This window comes from Oryctolagus cuniculus, chromosome 18, assembly GCF_964237555.1.
Source record: "Oryctolagus cuniculus chromosome 18, mOryCun1.1, whole genome shotgun sequence".
NCBI lineage: Eukaryota > Metazoa > Chordata > Mammalia > Lagomorpha > Leporidae > Oryctolagus > Oryctolagus cuniculus.
Window position 1 is genome coordinate 13,712,931 of NC_091449.1, and position 27,092 is coordinate 13,740,022.

The 27,092-nt window shown below is 62.1% G+C and overlaps 1 protein-coding gene and 1 long non-coding RNA gene across 4 annotated transcripts; one reads left to right on the plus strand and one right to left on the minus strand.

Moving 5' to 3' along the window:
• The first annotated feature begins 798 nt into the window (after positions 1-798).
• Positions 799-19,936, plus strand: NUMBL (NUMB like endocytic adaptor protein). Of its 3 annotated transcripts, none has more exons than XM_070062191.1 (10): positions 799-973; positions 4,048-4,132; positions 5,531-5,670; positions 6,292-6,366; positions 6,466-6,540; positions 7,254-7,394; positions 12,911-13,100; positions 15,583-15,885; positions 17,965-18,087; positions 18,798-19,936. In XM_070062191.1, exons 1-10 carry the CDS (start codon positions 950-952, stop codon positions 19,427-19,429), a joined length of 1,788 nt encoding a protein of 595 aa, XP_069918292.1. In that variant the 5' UTR covers positions 799-949; the 3' UTR covers positions 19,430-19,936. The 3 variants fall into 3 exon arrangements, with proteins under 3 accessions (XP_069918292.1, XP_069918291.1, XP_069918293.1); XM_070062190.1 differs by having other exon boundaries at positions 802-973; positions 15,580-15,885; XM_070062192.1 differs by lacking the exon at positions 799-973 and adding an exon at positions 975-1,088 and having other exon boundaries at positions 15,580-15,885.
• On the minus strand, positions 19,842-25,162 carry LOC127488219 (uncharacterized). Its single transcript, XR_007915777.2, has 2 exons — positions 24,797-25,162; positions 19,842-20,296 (listed from the first exon to the last, which is right to left on the minus strand). It is a non-coding gene; the product is annotated as an uncharacterized lncRNA (long non-coding RNA).
• Positions 25,163-27,092: the final 1,930 nt, after the last annotated feature.

Genomic DNA, 27,092 nt, shown 5'->3' on the forward strand with positions numbered 1-27,092 from the left:
TGCAGGTGCAGATGGCGAGCCCCCCACCCCCCAGCCCCCTCGTCTGAAAGCCCCAGCCTTGCCTGGGCCATCTGTTGCCGGGAACCTCCCCCCCCCCCCCCCCCCGTGCTGACCACCTGCTCGGAAGGGCTGTGGCCGCCGAGCAGGACTCCCCACACACACCGCCCTCGGCCTCCGGGCTTCAGGCTCCCTCCCCTCATCCCAGCAACCCTGCCTTGGCCAGTGGGCCCTACCGCCCCTGCCAGCTGCTCGGCCAGACCCTCAGGACCGGGACAGGGTGGAGGGCGGGCGCGCAGTGCAGCCAGAACCGCGCGCCCGAGCCCCCGCCGGTGCCGCCCCCACCCCTCCTGGGCCACGCGGGCCGAGCCTCAGGACGCCGGGGTCTGCTCATTCCCCTCCCCTCCCCTTCCCTGCAAAAAGTGCCTCGTCACCGCTTCCGCCCGCCCCCGCTGGGCCGGGAGATCTGGGGACGCGGGGCGGCGGGGCGCTTCCCGAATACGTTTGGGACGCGGAACTGGAGGGGGCCTGAGGTCAGGGGGTCCCCGAAGGCGAGGGAATCCGAGCCAGGCGAGGCCCGGGGTAAAGCCTTGGCGAACCTCCTGTGCGTGCCCGGCCAGTGGGCGTGGCGGGGCGGTGGCCGCTAGGCGGGGGCGGGGTCACACGCGTGTGGGCGGGGCCCGCGGCGGGCGGGGCTTCTCGCAGATACAGCAGGCGGCGGGCCAATGGGCGGGGCCGGGGCGGGGAGCAGAGGCGGGAGGGACGCTCCCCAGCCCCCGGAACGGAATCCTCCCAGGAGCGGAGCTGGCTCGCGCGCGTGCATCCCGCACCATCCCCCGGCCCCGGGCCGGGCCCGCGTCAGACTGAGCTGCCGCCGCCGCCGCCACAGCAGCAGCCCTCGGGTGGCCGGGCCCAGCCGGGGCCGCGGGAGGCGGGGGCGCCCAGGCCCTGGATGTCCCGCAGCGCGGCGGCCAGCGTGAGCGGGGCGGGAGAGGGGGGCTCGGGTCGGGGGCGGCGCCGCTGCTGATGTGGCGGAGGGTGGGAGGCGGCGGCGGCGCCCGGATGGAGCGAGGGTGCCAAGGCTGGAAAAGGTAGTACTGGGTGGGGGTCCAGGCGCCAAAGCCTGGGAGGTGGGTTTCTGGGGCTCAGGCCGTCTCTTGCCAAGGCCCTGAAAATGGGGATCCGGACGCAGACACCCCCCGCCACCACCGCCAGATCAAGGACAGGGGAGCAGAGAGATTCTAGGTTCAACTCCCGAGGCGAGGTTTTGCGGATGGGGTCTGGGACACATCCCCCATATCCAGCCAAGGCCTCCCGGGGGCCATTCCAAGCACCATCCTTACCCCTCCCTGCTTGCGGGGTGGGGGTGGGGGGTTCAGAGCACGACAGCCCCAGGCCAGATCTTGAGGTTGGGGTCTTTGGGTACAGGTGTCCTCCCCTTCCTCACCGAGCCAGGGCCTGGGGCGATTCCCAGCACTGTCTGTCCCCAGGCCTCAGAGACGTCTGGGGAACAGCATCCCCCACAATCCCTGGGCGGAGTCCCGGGCACGGCCCCTTCTCAAAACAAAGTCCCTGTGCCTGGGACTCCAACCCTTTGCACCCCAGCCTGAGTAAGATATAGGGAGTTCCAGGCAACCCCCAATCCACCCCTCCCCCCACTTGGCCAAGGGTCCCAGGGCACTGGTCTCTAGGCCACCCCCTTTGTCCGTGGGGCTGCCCAGCTGTCCGAGAGAAGCCCCACCCGCAGACAAGGCATCGCCTCCCCCTCCCAGCCCTGGCCCCCCAGGCTCCAGAATTCAGGCTGGGCTGGGGGCGGCTCCCCAGGGGCCCGGTGCTGCCCTGTCTGTCTGCAGCCTCAGCGGTAACGGCGGCTTTGTGTGTGGTACCTGGGGGGAAGGGGGAAGCAAGCGATGATGGGGAGGTGGCTGGGACCGTGACCCCATGTTTGTGTGGCCGGGGCTGTGTGTGTGCTTGTGCTGCAGCTGGTGGCTGAGGGGTTGTGTGCGTGTGTGTGCGTGCGTGTGTAGCCCCAGAATTTGTGTGACAGTGTGTGTATATGTGTGAGATAGCAGCCCCTGCGCATGTCTCTGTACTTCTGTCTGTGTTTGGGTGTGTGCCTGGTTGTGACTGGGGTTGTGTCTGTGATGTCTTTTGTGACCCTGCGCTTGTGTGCCTTGGTGACCAACCGTGGCCGGGCATGGGACGGTGAGTGCGTGGAGTGTGTGTGTGAGCAGTGTGGTGTCCACCCGCCTCTCCCGATGGCCGAGGTTTATGGTTGTGTCTCTGATGTTGTCTGCCTGTGTGGCACACAGCTGTGTGCAACCCTGGATGTGGGGCTTCCCCCGTATCTGGAGGCAACACTAAGCCTCTGGGATTGTGCGGTGGCGCCGTGTGTGAGAGTGCTGGTTCCTTGCTCTGTGTGTGTGTGTGTGTGTGTGTGTGTGGTATCGAGTGGTTGTGTGTATCTGCAGTCTTTCTTCTGTGACTCGGGTTATGTATTTGACTTAGTTCTGAAACATGAGCTATTAAGAGAGGCTATTTAATGGGGTGGGACTCCAGCTATGGATGTGTCTAAGTGTGTGCGTGTGCAGCTCCTGTGTGCAAGTTGTTTGTCTGTGACCCCTGTGTGCTCGCCTGTGAGAGTGTGGATGCACCCGGCTCCTGGTGTTTGAACCTGGGTGACATGCTGCTGAGGTGACTGGTCCCCGCCTGCCTCCATGGCTGCCACTCAGGCCGGATAAACCCAGCCGTCAGTGCTACCTTGGTCGGGCTCCCTGCCTTTCTGTGCACGTGTGGTGGAGGATATTGAAACTATGTGCTAATTAATGTCTCTGCTTGTGAAATTGAAGGCAGGCAGGTGGGCGGTGACTGGGTGCCCCGTGCCCAGGGGGCAGGGTTGCATGCCACATACCACGTCTGCCTGAAGAGACTGTGTGATGGTGTGGCATGGAACAGCTGTGGCCAGGACACTGACGCTGCGCGCCCCTGCATCCGAGAGCATGCCTGGAATGCGTGAGGCCGAGTAGTCTGAGCGTGGCCATCCTTGGAGATAGTTGTCTCTGGGAGGTGGCATGCTGTGGTTTGTACACACAGCGTCCCTGGAATGCACAGGGGACCGTCCATGTAAGTGTATTTGGCACAGAAGGCTGTGTGACTGATACGGTGATCAACCATGAGCACCTTATGATTGGGGCGACTGTGTGACAGCACATGACAAAATATGTGTTGATGTGATTGATACACTTGGAGCTCAATGTTTGTGTATGGCCATGTGTGAAGCCACATGTGTGCATCCATGACCAGATGTTGTGTGCGGCAGTGGGACACGTGACGAGTGTGTGTGGCTCTGATCATGCTCCTGGGTGACCAACTGGGTGGACCCTGGCTGGGGGACCTGTGACGTGGTATCTTGGGCGGATGCCTGAGGAAGCGTTACTGTCACTGGGTGTGGTCGCACATGTGCCGCTCTGGTGGGCGTGCCTGGGCCCAGCACTTGGTATGGGGCTGAGAAACGGGAGTGACCAGATCTCCGAGGCCGGTGTCCGTGGTGGGGCCTGGGTGGGCTGGGACACTCCGTGGAGGCGTGCGTGTCTGTGGACATGAGCGTCTGACCACATGCGGCAGCTGTCTGTGTATCTACACCAGCGAGGTGTGCAGCTGTGACCATGTCTGTGACCAAGTACAGAACTGTGGCCAGCCCTTAGGGACAGCTCCAGACACGAGTCGGCTGCATGTGTGTGACCGCCTTTGTGGGCAGCCCGGGCCGGGTATCTGAAGGATACGGCCACTCTGTCCTGTCTTGGATGCTCAGGGCCTCCTGGAGACCAGCCCATCCCCAGCCGATGTCCCCACCCCCGAACACACCTACTCGTTCCTGGGCCCTGGGATCCAGGTGGCTGATCTCCCTAGTAACAGTCGCTGTGACAATTAGGGCTCTCATCAAGGAGCCTGAGATGGAGGGGGCTGGCTCAAGTTCAGAGGGGGAGTGAGTTGAGGGACCAAGCCCTGTCCAAAGCAAACTTCTCACTTCTTCCTCCCTCCCTTGGGCAGGGCGGACCCAGGAGGCCTGAGCAGCATCTGTCCCCAGCCCCTGGTGGGGCCCTGGGGCCCCCCGAAATCTCCAGGACGGAGCCAGGTGAGTGTGCAGCTTGGGACAGGGCAGGGGCTGAGTGGGCAGGGGAGGGGTCTACCCGGCTCATTCCCACAGTCACACAGCCCTGGTCGCATTCAGGAGTGGACACCCTCAACACCCTCCTGCATACCCTCAGACTCGCACCCCCACTCGCAGATCTGACCACTGCAGACTGTTACACACACACACACTCACACACACACCCTGAAGACATCCCGTTCACACCTTTCCGATGCACACACAGTGTGTGCTTAAATAAACACATTCATCCGAACCTACAGGCACACGCATGTTCACGCAGATGAACACGAGGACACGTGTTCATCCAGATTCTCTCACACAACCACACTTCCACACACAGACTGCCAGATGCCACACACAGACCCACACTTTTTAAAAAGCTTATTTATTTATTTATTTGAAAGGCAGAGCAATGCAGAGAGAAAAAGAGAGTCTTCCATCTGCCGGTTCACTCACATGCCCACACAGCAGAGGCTGGGTCAGGGCAAAGCCAGGAGCCCAGAACTCCCATCTGGGTCTCCTAAGTGGGTGACAGGGGCCCAAGCAGTTGAGGCATTGCCCACTGCCTCTCAGCACTGCACCTACAAACTGCCAGACCAGAGGCAGAGCAGCCAGGACTGGAACCGGGCACTCTTGTATGGCCGCGGGCGTCCCAAGTGGTAGCTGAACCCGCTATGCTACTGCACCCCTGCACCGCTGCATGGCCACACGCATGCACGCTGTCACGCAGCCCTCGGACCTTACGGCCGCGCGCACCCTCACACGGCCCTCGGACCCACACAACCAGGCTCTCACAGGCAGCTGTCTCACACACTCACACACACACGCACACACGCACGGTCCCCGTCTGCTGAGCTGTCCCCTCGCCTCCTGGGACGGTCTCGGGAGACTCCTCGGGGCAGGCCACCTCTCACCCGCACCCCGTACACACAGAGCTCTCCCTGTGACTGTCACACCCCCAGAGGCCTTGCCTCAGACTACACACATTAGCAGAGGGGCTGTCAGTGGTCCACAGCCCCTCCCCTCCCCCACACCCCTCAGAGTGGGCTCCCACATCTGACTCCCGTACCCCTGACCCCCACATCCTGTGCCCTGTGGTCATCCGATCCCCGCACCCTCACGGCCCTGAATTCCTTGACCTGTGACCCCTGACCCCTATGCCCTCTAATGCCCGTGCCGCCAATGCCTTCACTACTGGGTTTTGGACTTTTCCCAGCCTCTGACCCATGCCCCTGCCGCCTTCCCCAATCTCAGATGCCCCTGCTTCCCGGAACGACGTGGCTCAGTAACCCCACTCCCATATTATCTGACTCCATGCCCCCTGAGCCCCGTGCCCTCTGACCCCCGCCCCGGGCCCATGCCACCGTCCTGTGTCCGCAGACGGGGCGGGCACCATGAACAAGTTACGGCAGAGCCTGCGGCGGAGGAAGCCGGCCTACGTGCCCGAGGCGTCGCGGCCGCACCAGTGGCAGGCGGACGAGGACGCGGTGCGCAAGGGCACGTGCAGCTTCCCGGTCAGGGTGAGTTGGGGGTGCGGTGAGTGGGGGGTGCGGTGGGCGGGGCGGACGCCGGCGCGCATGCGCACCCTGAGGCCTTGCCGGGCCGCCTACAGACAAGGGCCCAGCGGCCAGGAGCCGAATCTCGCGCCTGTGTACAGATGTTCTTCTGCACCAGGAAAATACTGCCTGAGGGACGTCCTGGCTATGGGGGCTTTCAGTTTTCCATTGAGAGGTCCCAAAAATTCAGTAGCAGGTGCAAAGCTCTCTATTGTGTTAAGGGCTTTCTGAGACAGCCGGGCCTCTGCCGCGGTCGCTATGCCTTAATTCTAAGGGAAGCGGCGGGGTGCGGGGCACGGGGAGCTGGGGAGCAGCCGCGCCGCCCCAGGTGCAGGAGCCGAGCCCCTGTAGCCCCATGCCGCTGGTCGTTACAGGCCAGCGCACTTTGTGCCTGCGCGGAGGGTGGCCTGGGGCGCACGGGCAGGCGTCCCTGCTACCTGCTGTGCTGTTTTCCCATCTGTGCACCTGGCCTAGGACTGGGGCCCCACCTGGTAGAGTCGGTGCCTTAGCGCTGGCGATGTCCTGGATGGTGGCGGGGGCGTGGCTTGTCAGGGCACACTGGGATGGCTTGTCACTGTCCTGCAGTACCTGGGCCACGTGGAGGTGGAGGAGTCCCGGGGCATGCACGTGTGTGAGGACGCCGTGAAGAAGCTGAAGGCGGTGAGTGAGACGCCGCGACCGAGGGCGGTGGAGGGCGGGCGCGGGTCAGGCGGAGGCGGCGGCCCTGACCTGGCTCCTCTGTCCCCGCTCCCGCCCCAGATGGGCCGGAAGTCGGTGAAGTCTGTCCTGTGGGTGTCGGCGGACGGGCTGCGAGTGGTGGACGACAAGACCAAGGTAGGGGGCCTGTGGGGGTGGGGTGGGCAGCATGGGCCCCCTCCTCACCCGGCTCACAGGGGCCCAGGACTCTGGGATGTCCCCTGTGCCACGTGCTCCTGCGACCTGTGGCCTTCCTTAGGCATGAGGGCTCAGCTCACCCCCTCACCAGCTGGGGGACCCCAACACAAGATTTAGCCCCTCCAGGCCTCAGTTGCTGCATCCGAAAAATGGGGCTACGAACAGATGCTTCCGTGAAAGGAGGTAGTGTTAAAAACGGCTGCTCATGGAGCCTGCCCCGTGATGGTGCCCTGAACCACACAGGCAGCTCTCCCGTGTGTACTGCCAGCCAGGCAGGGGCCAGGAGCTGGGAGCCCGCTGCCCAGACTCTCTGTGTTAATGACGGAACAGGAACACCACGTGCACATGCAGTTCCCTCGGTCTGAATCCTGCTCCCTGCCCGTTTGCCCGGCTCACACCTGCTCCAGGAAGTCTTGCCTGCCTCCCTCCTAACAGCCTGGCTGGGCTCAGGGCCGGCCCTACCTGATGTCCCGCCGCCCCCCCTCCCCGGCCTTGGAGCCCCCTGTGAGCATCGCGAGGCCAGGGGCTGTCTAGGGACTGCAGGCTCCCCGCCCTGTTAGGGGCAGGATTCTGAGCGCGGGCTCAGGGAGCGTTGACTGGACACAGGACAGAGAGCTCGTGCCCCACTCCCGGTCCCCCCCCCACCCCCCCAGGACCTGCTGGTGGACCAGACCATTGAGAAAGTCTCCTTCTGCGCCCCTGACCGCAACCTGGACAAGGCTTTCTCCTACATCTGCCGCGACGGCACCACGCGCCGCTGGATCTGCCACTGCTTCCTGGCCCTCAAGGACTCGGTGAGCACCCCGGGCGCTCGGGCAGGCCAGCCGGGGCCTGCGCCCTGAGAATCTGGGGCCCGCAGCTCCCAGCTCGAGGCTTTCTGTTGAGACTGGAATGGGTTAACACACGGTGTTTAGAACAATGCCTGGCGCCCGCGTTAGGTGTCACCATCACCCCTGTCACCCGTCGCCCGCGCAGCCAGCGGGTCTCCCCGCGAATTCGGCAGAGTGCACAGATGGTCCGGGCCCGGCTCTGCGAATTGTCACTTCTATTTAAACCTCACCCACTCAAGTTACAGAGAACTTCATGCCCCTGAGGGCTTCGGCTCATTTCTCTAAGTTCTCGGAGGTGGGCAGGGCCCTTCTGAGAACCTGAGGAACGTGGCCAGGGCCCCTCCTCTGAGGCCGTCGCGCTTGGGCTCCGGAGGCTATGACAGGCCCCCCTGGTTTCCGTGAGACCGAGGTGTGACTGTGGAGGAAGTGCAGAGGCTGGCGGGCAGCGCTGGTGCCTGTCAGGGCCCTGGTTACTCTGCGGCTCCTGGAGGTACCTCTTCTTCTCCTTCACCCATGGCGGGTGCGTATGCTCCAGCCCTCACCTCTTCATTCCAGCCAGCACCGAGGAGGGAGGCCCTGGAGGGGACTCCCCACTCTCTGCTGGAAGGTGCATAGCCCAGAATTTATTCTGCCCTGACCTCGGGCCCCAGACCAGTCTGGTAGAAGCCACAGTCTCCGTCTCCTAGGTCAGCCAGTGGCCTTTGTTGGCTGGTAGCAGAGAGTAACATAGCTAACGTACAGCCAGCAGCAGATGGACGAACAGACGTGAGGGGTCTCAGGACGCCGAAGGCAGTCGGCGGCATCGCTGTCCGAGAGCCCAGCAGTGTTGGGGATGTGTCTAAGGGGACACTCTGCAGCACCAGCCTTGTGGCTCAGCGGGTCCAGCCCTTGCTTGGGAGGCTGGCCTCCTGTACCCAGAGTGCTGGGTTCCGGTCCTGGCTGCGCGGTGCATCGATCCAGCTCCCTGCTAACGCGTGTGGGAGGCCGCAGACGATGGCCCAAGTACTTGGGTGCCTGCCACCCACGTGGGAGACCCAGATGGAGCTCGGCTGTGGTGGCCACTGGGGGAATGAACCAGCAGATGGAAGACCTCTCTCTCACTCGGCCTTTCAAATAAATAAATACATCTTTAAAAAAAAACACACACACACACAGTTCTAACGCGAGGGCGTGGGTTGGCCCAGCAAGGGTGGGGTGGAGCACCTGGAATGATTTAGTCAGCGCTGAGGGGGAGTTTGCCAGAGAAACCCCAATCTGGTCTCCGAAGCAGGGGGCGGGGCCGGGCAGGGACCACCCGCCCCAGCCACGCCCCCTCTTCGTCCCCGTCGGAGTTTGGAAATTCCCAGCCCTCCCGGCAGGTGGCGCTGTGCTTCGGAAGCGCAGTCACGGTTTCTGTAGGTAGGTTTGGGGTGCTGGCGCCCCCACACCGTGTCTGCAGCGGCAGCTGCAGGGCCCCTGGAGCCGCCAGGGTGGCTCAGGGGTCCGAAGCTCAGGGCAGAGGCAGGGAGAGCGCCGGCAGGCATCTGGGAGGCTGTTTGGGACTTTGTGGCTTAACCCACCGCGCCACAGTGACGGCCCCGAAATAAAACCTTCAAAAAATAACACTAATAGTGAGGCTTCCAGTCCATGAACATGGCATTTTCCCATTTCTTGTTTATTATTAATTTCTTTTAGCAGAGTTTTGTAGTTTTCAGTGTATGTGCCTCGCGTCTCTTAGGTTATATAGTCTTTTTTCCTAACCATTGTATCCTTTTTTTTTTTTTTTTTTTTTTTTTTTTTGACAGGCAGAGTGGACAGTGAGAGAGAGACAGAGAGAAAGGTCTTCCTTTTGCCGTTGGTTCACCCTCCAATGGCCGCCGCGGCCAGCGCGCTGCGGCCGGCGCACCGCGCTGATCCGATGGCAGGAGCCAGGAGCCAGGTGCTTTTCCTGGTCTCCCATGGGGTGCAGGGCCCAAGCACCTGGGCCATCCTCCACTGCACTCCCTGGCCACAGCAGAGGGCTGGCCTGGAAGAGGGGCAACCGGGACAGAATCCAGTGCCCCGACCGGGACTAGAACCCGGTGTGCCAGCGCCGCTAGGTGGAGGATTAGCCTAGTGAGCCGCGGCGCCGGCCCCTAACCATTTTATCCTTTAAAAAATTATTTATCTATTTGAAAGAGTTACAGGGAAAGGGAGATCGTCCGTCCGCTGGTTCACTCCCCAGATGGCCGCAGTGGCCAGCGCTGGGCCAAGCTGAACCCAGGAGCCAGGGGCTTCAGGCCTCATCGGGGTCTTGCATGTGGGCGGCAGCAGTCCAAGCACGTGGGCCCTGGTTACTCCACTGCATTTCCCAGGCACACTCACAGGGAGCTGGACCGGCAGTGGAGCAGCCGGAACAAGAACCCTATGGGGTAGCAGCATTGTTGCAGGCGGCAGCTTTGCCCAGTACGCCGCAATGCCATTTCAGTCTTTTGCATACTCATCTAAATGGGATTGTTGTCATCCTTTTGTTTTGGGTTTGCTTGTTGCTAGCGTGAAGAGGCACAGCAGATTTTGGGGTGTTGCTGTGTTTCCTGCAGCTCCGCTGAGTTTGTCTGTTGGCGGTAGCTGTGGCAGATCTGTTTAGGAATATATCATATGTCATGCCGGCTGCAGAAAGAGATCATTGTATTTCTCCTTTTCTCGTGTACTTCCTCTGGCTTGAACGTCTAGTTCAGTGTCATGGGGAACAGAAGAATTGGACATCCTTGTCTTGTTCCTGGTCTTCTAGTTCCTGGTCTTAGGAGGCACATCTTGTTTTTTTCCATTGAGGATGATGTGAGTTGTGGGTTTTTCATAATGGCTTATAGCAGGTCAAGGAAGTTCCCTTGTATTCCTAGTTTGTTAAGTGTTTTTATCATGAACGAGTGCTGGATTTTACCTCATGCTTTTTCTGCATCAGTCAAAATTGGTATGTGCCCTCCCGCAGCCCCACTCAATGTGGTCTGGTACAACGGTGGATTTTCATGTATTGAACCGACTTTGCATTCCTGGGGTGGATGCCGCCGACCATGGTGTAGAGTCCTTGTGACGTCTTGCATGGTTCAGTGTGCGGTGATTTTGTTGAGGATGTTTGTCCCCAACTATATATAGATAGATAGATAGATAGATAGATAGATAGATAGATTTATTTATTTATTTTAAAAGAGTCACAGAGAAAGAGGGAGAGGCAGAGGTAGATCTCCCATCCACTGGTTCACTGCCCGAATGGCTGCAACGGCCGGGGCTGGGCCAAGCCAAAGCCAGGAGCTTCATCCGGGTCTCCCACATGGGTGACAGGGTCCCAAATACCTGGGCCATCCTCCACTGCTTTCCCAGGTGCATTAGCAGGATGCTGGATTGGAAGTGCAGCAGCTGGACACACAACGGAGCCCATATGGGATGCCAGCGCTGCAGGTGGTAACTTAACCCTCTGAGCCACAGCGCCAGCCCTGTCCTCAATGGAGCTCTAACATTGGGCTCAGCATCTTGGCTAGGAAACAAGTCAGGGGCATCTCATGTGGACCCCACTCTGACGCACTCACTAGAGCAGGCGTTACCCGAGCCCCGCTGTTTCCGTCTGTTCCGAGGATTCGTGGGCGCCCCCCTCCTAGCACTGTCGGGAGGATTCTGGGTGCATAGGTGGCCCACACTCCCGCCACACCCATGGCGCTCTCTGGCCGGGCTCTGTGCTGGATGCCCACCGTGTATTAATTAGCGCTCCTGACTCTTGCCACGACCCCATGAGGTGGGTGCTGTTAGGACCCCCCGTTTTATAGTTGAGGAGCCTCCGCTGCCCACAGGTAGGAAGTGGGAAACCAGATTCAGTCCCAAGACCAGTGGCTGTCACTCTCCACTCCCGACACTTCGTTATAAAGATTTTCCGAGCATACAGCAAAGCTGGAAGACTTGTACAATACCCAGCCAGCTACATACCAAACACCCAGACCCACCAGGAATGTCTGTGCTTCCTTTTTTGTTTTTGTTTTAAAGATGTATTTATTGAGCCGGCGCCGCGGCTCAATAGGCTAATCCTCCACCATGCGGCGCCGGCACACCGGGTTCTAGTCCCGGTTGGGGCGCCGGATTCTGTCCCGGTTGCCCCTCTTCCAGGCCAGCTCTCTGCTATGGCCAGGGAGTGCAGTGGAGGATGGCCCAGGTGCTTGGGCCCTGCACCCCATGGGAGACCAGGAAAAGCACCTGGCTCCTGGCTCCTGCCATCGGATCAGCGCAGTGCGCCGGCTGCAGCGGCGGCCATTGGAGGGTGATCCAACGGCAAAGGAAGACCTTTCTCTCTCTGTCTCTCTCTCACTGTCCACTCTGCCTGTCAAAAAAAAAAAAAAAAAAAAAAAAAAAAAAAAAAAAAAAAAAAAAGATGTATTTATTTATTTGAAAGGCAGAGTTACAAAGAGGCACAGAGAGAGAGAAAGAGAGTCCGTCCATCTGCTGGTTCACTCCCCAGATGGCCGCAGACGGCCGCAATGGCTGGAGCTGTGCTGATCTGAAGCCAGGAGCCAGGAGCTTCTTCTGGGTCTTCCACGTGGGTGCAGGGACTCGAGGGCCTGAGCCGTCACTGCTGCCTCCCAGGGTGCGCACTGGCGGGGAGCTGGGTCAGACGCGGAGCCCGGCCTGGCGCCGGGCCGTGTGATGGGCGGCGTCTTCACCGCTGGGCCAGGCAGCGCCGGGGCTGGGCCGCTCTCAGGGGTCCCTGTGTGTGTTTTCTGATGCACTTCCCAGTCCCAGGCACCCAGGCCTCCCTGACCTCTTCAGGGCGCACGCTGCCAAGCGGAGCTCGGACCTGTACCCAGACGGTTTCCCTGTGGGGTGGAATTCAGGCCTCGGTCAGCGGCTCAGGGGGCTGCAGCCGAGCAGCAGGGAGGGGGTGGCTCCTTCTCCCGGGTTTGCAGAGGGCCTGGCGTGGCAGCGGTGGGGAGGGAGGGTCTTCTGTCTCTCTCAAATTTTCATTTCTGTATGGGAGCGACAGAGAGGGAGACAGAGCCGCCATGTGCTGCTGGCTCACTCCCCAGATGCTCACAACAGCCGCGGTAGCCCCAGGCCTCCCACAGGGGCTGCGGGAACCCAGCCATCCCTGCTGCCTCCCAGGGCGCACTCAGCAAGACGCCGGAGCCTGCAGCGGGGCTGGGAGGGGGACACACACAGGCCTCCCGCTGGTGGCTTTTCATGAGGAGCTTATGAGGAGGCCCCCTGGGCCACCCTAACCCCAAGTACAGGCCCCATCAGCCGTGGGGCGCTGTGGGGCCGGCTGCCCTGCGCCTGTGTAGCCCCAACTCCCGCAAGAGCCCCGGCTCCGCTCCCGGGCAGCGCCCACGCGCACCGCCGGAGCCTCCGGAACAGAGCACGGGCCACCCAAGGGACCAACAGCGGGCCAGAGCAGCGGGCAAGGGGACCCTCGGGTGTGCCCCCCACCCCACCCCGCCGCCGCGTCCGCACAGAGCTCTGACCCCGGCCCCACCTGCCCGCAGGGCGAGAGGCTGAGCCACGCCGTGGGCTGCGCGTTCGCCGCCTGCCTGGAGCGGAAACAGCGCCGGGAGAAGGAGTGCGGGGTCACGGCGGCCTTCGACGCCAGCCGCACCAGCTTCGCCCGGGAGGGCTCCTTCCGCCTGTCCGGGGGCGGGCGCGCGGCCGAGCGCGAGGCCCCCGACAAGAAGAAAGGTGGGTGCTGGCCCGGGGCGGGCGCGGGCCGCCCGGTGTGGGGAGGGGCACCGGAGCGGGTTACGAGCTGCCCAGACGGTTCTGCAGGCCGCAGGTCACGGTGTGTGAGGGGCTGCAGGGCGCGCGGGCGCAGAGCCGCGTCGGTGTGGCGCACGCCGCGCTGCCATCCAGGGAGTTTGGAAAAGCACCTGGTGAAACTCAGCCTTTTGGGTAAGCGGTTACTACTGTGCAGGCTCAAAACCTGTAGTTTTACAATGTCACCACGCACAGGTTCTTCCTGAAGTGCATGCGACGTGCGATTCAAAGACGTTTATTTGGTGCAAAAAAAAAAAAAAAATTGAAATCCATGCGTACAACGAGCTTCAAAAAGTTCATGGAAGTGTGTCCCATGAGAAAACTAATTTCAGGTTTTTTCTGCACCAACATAAACTTACCTTTTGATCTTGTTTTTCTACAAACTTGCTAAAGGACCCTTGTATGTGTCTGCTCAAGTCACGGTGTAATTTTCCAAAAAAAATTTTTTTTTTACTGTCAATTCTCGTTTTAAATTTTTTGGAGAACACTGCTTGGAGTATCCCAAGAATTGGGAACCGATCCAGGTTAAGGGAGACGAAGGAGACTTGAGCGGTGATTAATCACGCATGCAGACTGTGCTTCCGGGGACGGGTCCCGGGTCGTAGGAGGAGGAGACGGACGTGGGGAGCCGGGGACTGTGGACTGGCTCGTGGTTCTGTGTCTGTGTTCCGTCTCCCCAGCTGGATTGTGCCGAGGTCTGTAGGGGAATGTGCTTGTTCTCCCCCGTGTGTGTGGTGTGCATGTGTGTGTGTGTGCTGGGGGTTTGAGGGTTGATGGTACCAAAAAAAAAAAAAAAAAAGAGAGAGAGAGAGAGAGAGGCATCACTTACCCAAGCAGATAGTTAAGAAAACACACACACATCCCTTGTTCCACTGTCACAGTTTTTCCATAAATTTAAAGATTTCCAAACAGAAAGTGAAACAAGGTGTGGCTGGGCGAGCCGAGTGTACAAAGTAGGTCTCCTCTGCAGGTTACATCCCGTGTCCAAAGCGCTTTGCCACTGGCAGCCTCATCGTTAGGGTTCTACCCTGGGCGGGGCCGGACTCTGCAGGGCGTGACAGCGGATGTGGGGTCTCCATCGGGGCTCCCACGTGGGTGCAGGGGCCCAGGCACCTCCCAGGCGCACCTGTGGTATGTGGTGTCTTCTCCGCCCCCGAGGGCCGTCAGAGCGCACAGAGCACCATGCTGAGTGCAGCTCCACACGGGGCTCTTGGCTGTGCTAAGGTCTTTGCTGCTGGCGAAGGAGAATCTGGGTCCCAGGGACCTTGCACTTCCCTGGCGCTCCCAGGGCCAGGCCAGCTCCGCCTGGCTGTGCCGCAGCCGGAGGTGGTGCACTTCACACGGCTCCCGGCGTTGTTTACCCAGCTTTGGTTGGATCCCAGAGCAGTCACCACCTAAGCTGACCGGCACGGGAGGGAGGCCTCTGCCCCGGAGGCCGCGGGAGGTGGCAGAGGGATGTTTATCCCAGGCCTCTGGGTGGGAAGCTGGAGCCCAGAGATGGGAGCCGACTTCCTGAGTGCCCGGCTGTTCCCACTGCCCCAGCCCGGATGCCTCTCGGCCTGTGAGGAAGGGGCAGGGCCGGTGGCAGCACCCAGGTGCCTCTCTGGGCTGGGTTGGGTTGAATTTGCTGGCTTTGGGCTGCGGCTCCGGGGAGACCCTGGGTGGAGGGAGGGCGTGTGTGCGTGTGTGTGTGCGCATGTGTGTGTGTCACTGAGTAGGGGACCCTGTCCTTGAAGAGCCTGTGTCTCATGCCGAGTGAGGATAACACAGTCCCAGAACGGAGGGCGCCAGGGCCAAGGGGCCCGCACAGTCTGGGGAGCTTCCCCGGGAGAGTGCTCCACCGGGTCTGGGACGACGTGGCCACTGGAGGGCGCTAGGAGACGCTGAGCCGAGGACATGGGGGAGGCAGAGCAGGGAGCGGGCCGTGCGGGGGTGGGGGGGCCCGGCCAAGGCGGGGACGGATGAGGGCAGCTGTCAGAGCACAGGCGCCTGCCGGTGTCGGCCTGTCCACGCCTGGCAGCGTCACTTGGGCAAGTCGCTGCCTCTGCTGGGCCTCAGTTTCCACGTCTGGAAAGCTGGGGTAGCATCTACCCTGTGGGGAGCTGTGTGGATCCAGTGAGTTTACATCTAATAAGCTCTTGAAACAGTGCCTGGTGTATTGTTCAAGAAACAAAGCAGTGTTTGTTGAATCATCAGGAGGGGCTGGGAGGGCCCCGGGGGAGAAGGTGAGGCAGAAAGCTGGAGAGACAGGGTCAGCTGGGGGTGGGGGGTTCCCCAAGGGCTTCTGCGCAAGGGGGCTAGGGATGTGGCAGGGCTCCCAGCCGCTTGTCCTGAAGGTGAGAACCAGGCGAGAGGCCTGGAAGGCCAGGTGAGATTCTGAGCTCCTGTCTCCCCGTGTCTCCAGCAGAGGCAGCAGCTGCCCCCACGGCGGCTCCCGGCCCTGCCCAGCCTGGGCACGTGTCCCCAACGCCAGCCACCACATCCCCTGGGGAGAAGGGTGAGGCGGGCACCCCCGTGGCTGCCGGCACCACTGCAGCCGCCATCCCCCGGCGCCACGCCCCGCTGGAGCAGCTGGTCCGCCAAGGCTCCTTCCGCGGGTTCCCAGCGCTCAGCCAGAAGAACTCGCCTTTCAAACGGCAGCTGAGCCTGCGGCTGAATGAGCTGCCGTCCACTCTGCAGCGCCGCACTGACTTCCAGGTGAAGGGCACAGGTAAGCCCTGGGCTCCGGGGGAGGCGTGGCAGAATCAACTGGCACTGTCTAATGCAGCCAAGGGATAGAGAAGTGATGCACACTGATTGATTAGCACTAGTCTGCCAGGGACAGAGAAGGGAGAAGTGATACACACTGTGATTGATTAGCACTGTCTGCCAGGGACAGAGAGAGAAGTGTAACACATCGTGATCAATTAGTAATGCCCGCCATGGACAAGGGATAGGAGAGAAGTGGTGTAAATCATGATTGATTAGCCATGTCTGCTACGGGTAAGGGACAGTAAAAAGGCAGCACAAGTCATGAATTTGCAGTTTTCACCGTGGTTAAGGGAAAGGAGAAAGATGCCACACACCGTGATCAGTTAGCAGAGTCAGCTACAGGTAAAGAACTCTGCCGCAGACAAGAGAAAGGAGAGAAAGCACAGATGCCCTGTTTTTGCTCAGGAGTGGACGGGAGCACCGTGGGCTAATGTTCCCTCCGAGCATTTGGCCAGCAGAGCCCAGGGGAAGGTCCTTGTCACGCTGAGTATGACGGATTAGCAATGGCTGCCCTGGCAGGGAGACTTGAGCCATGGCATACGTCATAGTCTCCTTGCACGGTCTGCCATGAGCCAGGAAGAGCAGGTGGCCCCCACAGGATTGGTGTGCCACGTCCATCAAGGGCAAGGGAGAAAGGAGAGCAAAGGGGATGTTTTCACCCAAAGGGGAGACTTACAGAGCTGGACGGTGGGAACCTGGGGCGAAGGCACATGTGAGCAGAGTGGTGGCTCAGTGGCGTTGGCTATGGACAGAGGCAGTGACACCTGGAGAGGAAGGAGGCGGCACATCGTAATTGATTGGCAATGTCTGCTGGGGGGCCATAGGAGAGAGGTGGTATAAGTGTCCCATTTCGTGTGGAGAGAAGAAAAATGGAGATACAAGAACCTGTTGTTCACAGCGTTTGGCCTGTGGAGCCATTAGGTCTGGCCAGCTCAGGGGTAGAAGAGCTCGGTGTGGGGAAAGGATCGTGTTTGATTACTGATGTCTGCCACGGGTCAGAGAGAGGAGAGAGGTGGCAAGGGTCACATTTTTTGCCACGCGGGAGGGGCACCTGCCCCCCCAGCAGTGGGTGAGGCTATGCTGTGCAGCCCCCTCTCTCACTTCCGTGTACCAGACCTGGGGCACCACTGTTGCTGGTGGCCTTGGGGCTGGTGTGGGAGTTGTGCTGTGCCCAGAGCTACTCCAGAAGCTCACACACACACTGATGCCAACACACACACTCGCCACACGGCCTCCAGCGCCCTTGACTGTCCCACGCTCTAACGGCTGCTGTCCCCGTGCAGCCTGGCATCGCGTCCACGCCCAGGGCCACCACACTGTCCCTGGGCCAGCTGGATGTGACTTGACACATGGAAACTCTATAGAGACCCACACAAGTGTCACATCCATGCCACACACCCCGCTGCACACAGATTCACACAGATAAACTCGTGGGCCACACGGGCAGATCCACTCCCGCCTGCGAGGGAGTTGCAGCCCTGGACCTCCGTCACCGTCGGGTGCCGCGCCTGCTTGGGCAATCACACACCGTCCCCAGCAGGGCCCCCGCAGCCACTTCCTCTGACGCACACTGGAGCACCTCACACGCTCTCAGCAGTTGCCAAGACGTGGACATTTGTCACGTACACGCCGGTCCCTTTGCCATGCCTGCTCCATGGCATGAGCGTATCTCATTTGCTGTGGGTGGGGTGGCCAGGGCCCCGCCTCCATGCAAAGCAGGGCCCACGGCCCCCAGCCAGCAGCAGCGGTGTGGCAGGCATCCACCTGATGGGACCACGCCCTTGCCGCGCACATGCCACGACCTCTCCGTGCCCTGGCGTCCCTGTCACCCTCAGTCATCAGCTACCACAAGCCGCCGTGGTATATGGAGATGTCGCACACGCGTGCATGGTTACCTTCGCGTCCATGATGATTCAGTTACTCTAGAGTGGACCCCACACACAGTGGGAGGTCTGCTGAGGGCACTGGGGTCAGGAGAGGGCAGTGGCAGGGCCGGGGCTGCTGGCTGACCCCTGTCCTCCCCCCCCTGCCCGCCCAGTGCCTGAGATGGAGCCTCCGGGGGCCAGTGACAGCGACAGCATCAACGCGCTGTGTACCCAGATCAGCTCGTCTTTTGCCAGCGCGAGCGCACCAGCCCCAGCGCCGCCATCCACTGCGACAGGTGAGCCTCCCCCTGCTGCCCGCCAGGACAGGCGCCCTTGCAGACCTCCTGCCTCTCCCCCTGCACGCAGGGGGGCCCCACAGACCCTCCCCAACTGCAGGACCCTGGGGCCAGGCTTCACGCTGGGTACCCAGCCTGCCTGGGGTCAGCCCCAGGCAGGACACCTGATTGAGTTCGCAGCTCCCAGCTTTGGCCCAGCCCCTGCCATTGCTGGAAGTGGATCAGTGGATGGGATCCCTGCCGGCCCCACTCCCCCCCCCCCAATTTTTTTCAAATGTAGACTTCTAGAATCTTCAAAAACACCCACTAAGTTGTTGGGCCCTGCTCAGGGTTAGAACAGCACACTCTGGGGGGATGGCTCCTCACACAGGGCATCCAAGCATCAGCCTTCACGGTGGTGGCCAGATCTTCTCCCAGCAGGGGCCCAGTGCCGGGCAGGTGCAGGTGCAGGGGCGCTGGGTGTCGATCCTACCCAAGCCTCTTCCATCCAAGGCCACAGGCTCCGGGGGTTGCATGTTCTGGCCCTGCACAACCAGAATCTGGTCCCGAGCGCTCAGCCACCCGCCCCCAAGTGGCCATGGCCAGAGGGGCACAGCGCTGGGGCGCAGAGGCTGGCGGCCAGGCTGCCGCGCCTGCGCTCTGATCCCGGGGCACCGCGATTCCCAGCCTGCAGTTCTCAGTGCAGCCCGTGCCCCTCTCTTTCTCTCCAGGCGCTTCTGCCTGGGGCGAGCCCTCCATGCCCCCTGCAGCTACCTTCCAGCCCGGGCACAAGCGGACACCTTCAGAGGCCGAGCGGTGGCTGGAGGAAGTGTCCCAGGTGGCCAAGGCCCAGCAGCAGCAGCAGCAGCAGCAGGCGGCCGCGGCCCCCCTGCCCACCTTGCCCCCCGCCCTGCAGCCTTTCCCCGCCCCCGTGGGGCCCTTCGATGCGGCGCCCGCTCAGGTGGCCGTGTTCCTGCCGCCCCCGCACATGCAACCTCCCTTTGCGCCCGCCTACCCGGGCTTGGGCTACCCGCCCATGCCCCGGGTGCCCGTGGTGGGCATCACGCCCTCGCAGATGGTAGCCAACGCCTTCTGCTCAGCCGCCCAGCTGCAGCCCCAGCCCGCCACCCTGCTCGGGAAAGCCGGCGCCTTCCCGCCCCCGGCCGCACCCAGCGTCCCCGGGGGCCAGGCCCGCCCCCGCCCCAGCGGGACCCCCTGGCCCCCAGAGCCAGCGCCCGCCCCAGCGCCCGCCTTGGACCCCTTCGAGGCCCAGTGGGCAGCGTTAGAAGGTAAACCCGCTGCAGAGAAGCCGTCCAACCCCTTCTCCGGCGACCTGCAGAAGACCTTCGAGATCGAACTGTAGCCCGCCCCGCCCCGCGCCTCCCCCCAGCCCCGCGCCCCTCGCAAGCCCTGCGACCACCCCTGCATCCACTACGGAACCAACGCCGCCACGGGGCCGCGCGACCCCTCCTCCACCCCAGCTACAGTCCCCGTTTCTGTGTCGACCTCTCACTTTCTAGCGCTGGGCCGGACAGCGGAGGGACGCCCACCGCGGGGCCCCCAGGTCTGGCCGCCTCCTCCCCCCACAGCACAAGCCAAGGGCGGCCCTCTGCCCGCAGCCGCGTTCACTGCCAGTGCTGTGCCCGGCCCTGCCCGGGCTCGGGGCTCATGGGGTCCCAGGAGGCGGGGCGGGGAAGGGGAGGAAGATGCTGTTACCTCACGTGGGTGCCCGCTGGGGAGGGGTCCGGGAGGCAGGGGAAGGGGTGCCTGGCGGGTACTTTTCTATCTTTTATTTCCAGATTTTTTTTGTATCTAAACTTGCAGATTTGTATTATATAAGGACAGCCAATAAAGGAAGACTATAACGGTGCCCTTGGGGAGACGGGGTGTGTGTGTGTGTGGAGGGGGCACGCGGTGGCCGCAGCCTCTGAGTGCGGCCGGGGGCGCAGGTGCGGCGGGCCCGGCGCCTGGCAGGTGGGTGATGCGGCCGGCCAGGATGAGTCACCTGATTCTGTGACTCATGGAGCCAGAGCCGAGGTGTGAAAAAGACGAACTATAAACTGCCGATCAGTTCCTTGTCAACACTTTAATCAGACGGCGTGGACCTGCCTTGGGAGGGAGCTGCCAAGGTCTCGCCTCGCCAGCTGCGGGTCTGGTAACCCAGGTGGTCCCCCGGACGGGGTGGCACATGGATCTGAAGTCTATTGTTTCTTGGGTTCCTTGACAGAATCTATAAAACACATTTTAAAAGGGAAACATCCTATGTGTAATTCTTTGTAGCTCGTTAAAATGAGGTGACCAGTGCTCTGGCCCCAGGTGGTAGATGGGCAAGTTGAGTCACTGGCCCAAGGTCACGGTCATGTTTGCGGGGGGAGCTGGGGGTCAAATCTCGCGTCTGGCTGACTTCCGGGACAGTCACTAAGCATCAGGCTGTGAGAAAGCAGCCTCGGGTTTGGAAGTGGGCGCTCGACCCCGCCGTTAAGACGCCTGCCTCCCACGGCACAGGGCTTGGGTTCAAGTCCTGGCTCCGGCTCCGGCCTGCCGGGGAGGCAGCAGGGGCAGCTCCAGTAACCGGGTGCCTGGATTGAGCTTCCTGCTCCCAGCCATTGCTAGCATTTGGGGAGTGAACCAGAGGAGGGGGAGCTCTGCCTCTCAAATACATAAAAATTAACGTTTTTTAAAAAAACGCAAAAAGGGTTGGTGCTATGGCGCAGCGGGTAAAGCAGCCACCTACAGTGCCAGCATCCCATATGGGCGCCGTTTCGAGTCCCGGCTGCTCCACTTCCGATCCAGTTGCCTGCTAATGGCCTGGGGAAGCTGTAGAAGATGGCCCAAGTCCTTGGGCCCCTGCACCCGCGTGGGAGACCCGGAAGCTCCTGGCTCCTGGAGCCTAGGTTTCCAGCTGAGTGGGGGGCGTCCCTACCCCTTGGATCCTGCAAGCCCTGCCCACCCAGGGAAGCTGCTACCCAGCCGCGGGTCTGTGCTCCGGTGGGCAGTGGCGGGGGAGGGGGGGGGCTCTGAGCTGCCTTAGCCTCCTCCTTCCCGCACAGCCAGGGCCAGGCAGGAAGAGGGAACCCCAAGCGCTCTCCTCAAACTGGCAGGAAGACAGGGGAGCAGCGCCCTGGGGCGGGGACAGAGGGCCCGCGCTGCTGGGCAGATGCGGCGCTGGGACCGCAGCACAGCCCGGACCACCCACCCGGCCCGCCCTCGCCCTGACCTCTGCGCAGCCCCCACAGACGCCTGTGGGAGCCCCCAGCCCCCTTGGCCAGAAGGACCCCCCACTCCTGGTGCAGACTCCGGCCCTCCGTGGAGCGCCTGCCTTCCCGGAAGCCTCAGACGGGGAGTAAACCTCACGGAAGCCCGGAGTGGACGCCCTCGTCCTGCGGGCGGACCCGGGTCCCACCTAGCGCCACGCGCCGCGCCGCCTCCCCAGGCCCCGAGGCCGCTTTGTCCCCGCTCAGGGCCCCGCCCCGCCAGAGCCCCGCCCCCAGCTGCCCGCAAGGCCCCGCCCCCAGAAGCCCCGCCCCGCCTGGTTGTCCGCGAGCCCCGCCCCCTACCCCGGCGGCCCACGCAGGGCTGCGGCCGGCGCCAACCGCCCACCCACCGCGCCGCGCGGGGCTCCCGGGGCCGCTGCTTCCGCCGCCTGCGCGGGGCCCGGGCCACCCCTGTCGCCGCGGGCGCGGGCGGCGGCCCTCGGGTCGTAAGGGGCCACGCCCGCGCGCGACCCACCGCCCCCGGCCCTGCGAGGCCCCGCGGCGGCTGGAGGCGCGGGAGAAGGGCGCCCCCGTGTGGCCGCGGCTGAGGAGAGGCGGCGGGGCGGGCGGAGAGCCCTGGTCAGCCCGGGGTCAGCCGCCGCCGCCTCGGGCGTCCTCCCGCCGCCCACGCTGGGCCGGGATGGTCCCGAGTCGCCAGCGCGAGCCGCGCCGTCACTGCCTCGTGCGTTCGCCCCTGTCACCCTGAGATCTGGGGGGCTTCGGCGCCCCTGCAGCCCTGCAGCCCGGGCTGGGCGCGGGTCTTGTGCTCGCGTTTTCTGGATGTGCAGTGTGTTTGTCGGAGTGGCAGAGTTAGGGAGAGGTCTTCCGTCCACTGGCGCACTCCCCAGATGGCCCCAACAGTCTGGACTCCATCCCGGGCTCCCACGCGTGGGCAGGGGCCCGGGAGCCGGGCGTCCTCCGCTGCCTACCCAGGCCACAGCAGGGAGCTGGGTCGGACGTGGAGCAGCAGGGCTCGAACCGGCGCACGTGGAGGCGGGCGTCACAGCTCAGGCCCAGTGTCAGCCCCGAGTGCTGCCGGCTCTGCCCCCGGAACCAGGCCCGGCCACGCTAAAGCGTTTCACCGAGCAGCACTGTGTGCCGGCTCCATTCTGGGCCCTCGAGAGCCCGTGGTCTCTGCTCTGCCGGAGTGGACAGTCCACGGGAGGGTCACACGGACCCAGACGGGAGGGAGTGAAAGCAGGCGCGGGGCGGCGACACGGGCGCCAGGGGCACCGCTGGGAGCGGGCGGGCAACTCCTCCGACTGCGGGGTCCTGGCCCGTTCCTGGGTAGCAGCGTCCCGCACAGGGGCACAGGCAGCCAAGGAACCTAGGGATGGGGGCTCCGGTGTCGTGGGGACCAGAGACGGCCAGGGGGAGGCAGAGTGCGGCAGGCCAGAGCGGACCACCCAGAAGTCAGAGAGCGCAGCAGGCCAGGCCAGACCAGGCGAAGTCAGACAGCGCGGCAGGCCAGGCCAGAGGAGGTCAGAGCGCAAGGCAGGCCAGGCCAGACCAGGCGAAGTCAGAGAGCAGCGGGCAGGCCAGGCCAGACCAGACCATGTCAGAGGAAGCCAGAGAACGGGGCAGACCAGGCCAGATCAGAGGAAGTCAGAGAGCGGAGCAGACCAGGCCAGATGAGGTCCGAGAGAGAAGCAGGCAGGCCCAGATGAAGTCAGAGAGCTGGGCAGGCCAGAGCAGACAAAGTCAGAGAACATGGCAGGCCAGACCAGCCGAAGTCAGAGAGCACGGCAGGCTAGACCAGACGAGGTCAGAGAGCGCGGCAGGCCAGGCCAGGCCAGGCCAGTTTGCCTTCCGTTGGGGAACGCCGGAAGCCCCTGGCCGGTTCTCAGCAGAGGGCCATCCTGGGCTTTCCTCAGGGCCGGCGTCGTGGTGCAGCATAAAGCCACCCACTGCTTGCAACGTCCCCGTCGCTTGTGAGCGCCGGAGCGTCCCAGCCGCGCGGGTGCCCCCGAGACGGCAGCGGAGGACGGCCCAAGTGCCCGGGCCCAGGTGGAGCCTGGCCAGCCCGGCGCATCATAGCCATCTGGGGAATGAACCAGCAAATGGAAGATTCCCTCCCCCTCTCCCTCTCCCCCTCTCCCTCTCCCCCTCTCCCTCTCCCCCCTCCCCCTCCCCCTCTCCCTTCCCCCCTCCTCCCTCTCCCTCTCTCCCTCTCCCTCTCCCCCTCCCCCTCCTCCCTCTCCCCCCTCCCTCTCTCCCTCTCCCTCTCCTTTCCACCTCTCTCTGTCACTCTGCTTTCAAATAAATAAAAATGATTTTTAAAGGCTTCGTAGAGCTCGCCCTGGGCGCTGAGGAACGCAGACGCCAGGGAGGCGAGAGGAGCCCGGCGAGGAAGCGGGGACCAGGGGAGGCCCGGCGGGGCGGTGCCGGGAGGAGAGCACGTGAGCGGCAGGCAGGAGGAGTCAGACGCCCGCGTCTGCTGAGTCTCGGTCTCCCGCACAGTCGCTCCCTGATGTGGCTGGCGGTGCTGGGAGGGCGGCCCGGTCTCAGATCCGCGGGGTGAAAGGTCGCAGGGGCTGCAGGCCGGCCTCAAAGTGCACCTGTGCATGCGAGTGTGTGTGTGAGTGTGAGTGTGAGAATGTGTATGTGTGTGAGCGTGACTGTGTGAGAATGAATGTGAGTGTGTGTATGATTGTGGAGTGATTGAGTATATGTGAGTGTGTGTGAACGTGTGTGTATGTGTGAGTATGTGTATGTGTGTGAGTGTGACTGTGTGAGAATCAATGTGTATGTGTACGATTGTAGAGTGAGTATATGTATGTGTGTGTGAACGTGTGTGTATGTGTATGTGTGTGAGAATGTGTGTGAATGTGATTGTGAGTGTGATTGTATAGTGTGTATGTGAGTGCGTGTGTGAGTATATGTATGTGTGTGAGCGTGTGTGTGAATGTGAGTGTGATTGTGTGTGGGAATGTGTGAGTATATTATGTGTGTGATTGTGAGAATGTGTGTGTGTGTGAGAGAATGTGAGTGTGTGTACGATTGTAGAGTGATTGAGAGTATATGTATGTGTGAGAATGTGTGTGAGCGTGTATGTGTGTGATTGTGTGAGTATTGTATGTGTGTGTGAGAATGTATGTGAATGTGATTGTGTATGTGTGAGTGTGTGATTGTAGTGTGTATGTGTGAGTGCAGGTGTGTGTGAGTATATGTATGTGTGAGTGTGTATGTGAATATGAGTGGGTGTGTGTGAGCATGTGTGTGTGTAGCGTGTGTGTGAGCATGTGTGAGTGTGTGAATGTGAGTGGGTGTGGGTGTGTGTGAGCATGACTGTGAGCGTGTAGGTGTGAGAATGTGTGTGATTGTAGAGTGTGTGTGTGAGTGCGAGTGTGTGTGAGCGTGAGTGTGGATCAGAGAGAGCGCTCTCAGCGGTCCAGTGCTGAGTGGTCCCAAGGGGCAGCTCCTTTGTAGGAAGGAGTCTGAGGGGTGACAGGAGTGCGGGCGGCGCCCAGACTCACCCTCCAGCTGCTCCCTGGAGAGGCCCGGGGAGCTGCGCAGCAGGGCTGGGTCGGGTCTCAGCGCTCCGGAGGCCGCGGCGGTCGGTGGCATCGCGCTGCTCTTGGCGGACACTTCATCCCGTGCTGTCGCTGGACTTCCAGGCTGACCTGGACACCACTTAGGAAAGCGCTGGAGCTGCGGGCGAGTGCAGGGCACACGGCTGCGCTACCGGTTTAACAGTTTAAAACTGTAAAATGGGACAGGAGAGGGAGTGAATGAAATCATTGGCATCTGAAAAACCAAAGAAGCAAACCAAGCCGGGGCCCGGTTCTGGCGCAGCGGGTGAAGCCACTGCCTGCAGTGCTGGCATTCCCCGTGGGCACCGGTTTGAATCCTGGTTGCTTCACTTCTTTGATTTTTTTAAAAAAAGATTTTATTTATTTGAAGGAGTTACAGAAAGAGAGGGAGAAACAGAAAGAGAGAGAGAGGGAGAGAGAGGAGAGAGAGAGAGAGAGATCTTCCATGCACAGGTTCACTCCCCAGATGGTCACAATGGCCTGGGCTGCGCCAGTTCAAAGCCAGGAGGCGCCAGGAGCTTCATCCGGGTTTCCCACGAGGGTGTGGGAGCCCAAGCACTTGGCCCACCCTCCGCTCCCTTCCCAGGCACATCAGCAGGAAGCTGGATTGGAAGTGGAGCGGCAGGGACTTGAATGGGCAGCCATATGCGTCGGCAGCATCCGAGGCGGGGGCTTTTCCTGCTGTGCCACAGTGCTGGCCCCTGGGATAATTGTTCAAACCCATCACCCGCGGCCTTTTGTGACAGCCTCACAACCCGTGTAATTAATCCGTGACGCTCAAGACTTCAGCGGGCTTTGCTGTCAGCGGCGCTGCAGTGGCGTCCCTGTTGCTAGGTTCATCTGAACACACAACAACCCACCCCCGGGGTGCCTTCCCCCGGGCTTCCGCAGCTCTGGGAGCGAACCCTGCCTCGCCGGGAGGCATCTGGCCCCGCAGCGAGACGGGATTGCACGAGCCCTGCAGAGAGCGAGGCCGGCGCAGACCCTCCTGGAGCGCACGCTGCAACGTGCCGCGCGCTGAGCCCAGCTCACGCGTCACACCCGGCGAGCCGGTGCTAGGAAGATCTCCATCCTCCCGACGAGAAACTGAGCCGCAGAGAGCGTCTGGAACGTGCCTGGGGCTGGCACTGGACGAAGCGGCTTAGGCCACCACCTGGGACGCCGGCATCCCGCACCCACACCCGGCTGCTCCGCTGCCCATCCGGCTCCCTGCTGTGGCCTGGGAAAGCAGCGGAGGATGGCCCGCGTGGGGCACCTGGCTGCAGCTCCTGGCTCCTGGTTCCCCGGCCCTGGCCACTGTGGCTGTCTGGGGCGTGATGCAGTGGATGAACGAGCTCTGTGTCTCTATAACTCTGCTTTTTAAACACGTGATAAATCAATCTTTCATTAAAAAAAAAAATGAGTCTGCTGAAAAAGCAACCTGGAGCGCTGTGACACAATCAGCAGCCGGCATTTGAGCGCTGTGATGCGCTCGGTGCTACAAACACCGCTCCAGGAGCTCTGCATTAACTCATCCCCCAGCGGCAGCCACAGGCCGCCGCCGCCATTGCTGCCTTTGTTTTATTGGTGGGAAACGGGCAGAGGACAGCAGGGATTGGCTAAGAACAGTTTGAACCCGCCTATCAACCGCTCACCTATAGAGTAAGGAACACGTGACTCGGCTTAGCCACTCGGGGCATTCCTTTTTATTCCCGCCCCCAGGCCACAATGATTGGCTCCGGCATAGCATGTGACCTCAGATGGCCCAATCAGAGTCAGCCTCATGACTACAATGGGAAATTCGAGCCAAAGGGGGTGCCCTCCTCTGCTTGTGGGGTACCGAGGAGGTTCCCTCTGGCAGGAGGCTGGGGACACAGCCGCCTGGAAACGGTGACGCGGATCCTCGGTGACATTGCTGAGCTGTGGTGTCGACTTTGGCAGAAGCCAGCCCTAGTGTGGATTTTCCAGCTACAAGTCCCTTTCCAGCTGGCGCCTCTTGCGCCTAGGCAGAGCAGCGACACAGTTAACCCCCAGTGCTCCGGGCACAGAGCAGTCCGAGGGGCAGGGCCGCGCCAGACCCTGCGGGGGAGGGCCCAGGGCAGCTGGGGTGGCCGCGGGGCGACGCCTGTGGGGCTCCTGGCAGCAGGATCCAGCAGCCAGGGCAGAGGCGGTATAATATCTGCACAACCTCACAGCCAACGGCGCTCCTGCACTGAATACAGGGACCCCCCCCACACATACACACACACAATGTGGTTTT

Coding starts and splice junctions, on each gene's coding strand:
- NUMBL (XM_070062190.1), top strand. CDS start 950: ATGTCCCGCAGCGCGGCGGCCAGC. Junction 15,886..17,964: donor CTTCCAGGTGAAGGGCACAG/GTAAGCCCTGGG, acceptor CTGCCCGCCCAG/TGCCTGAGATGGAGCCTCCG. Junction 18,088..18,797: donor GCCGCCATCCACTGCGACAG/GTGAGCCTCCCC, acceptor CTTTCTCTCCAG/GCGCTTCTGCCTGGGGCGAG.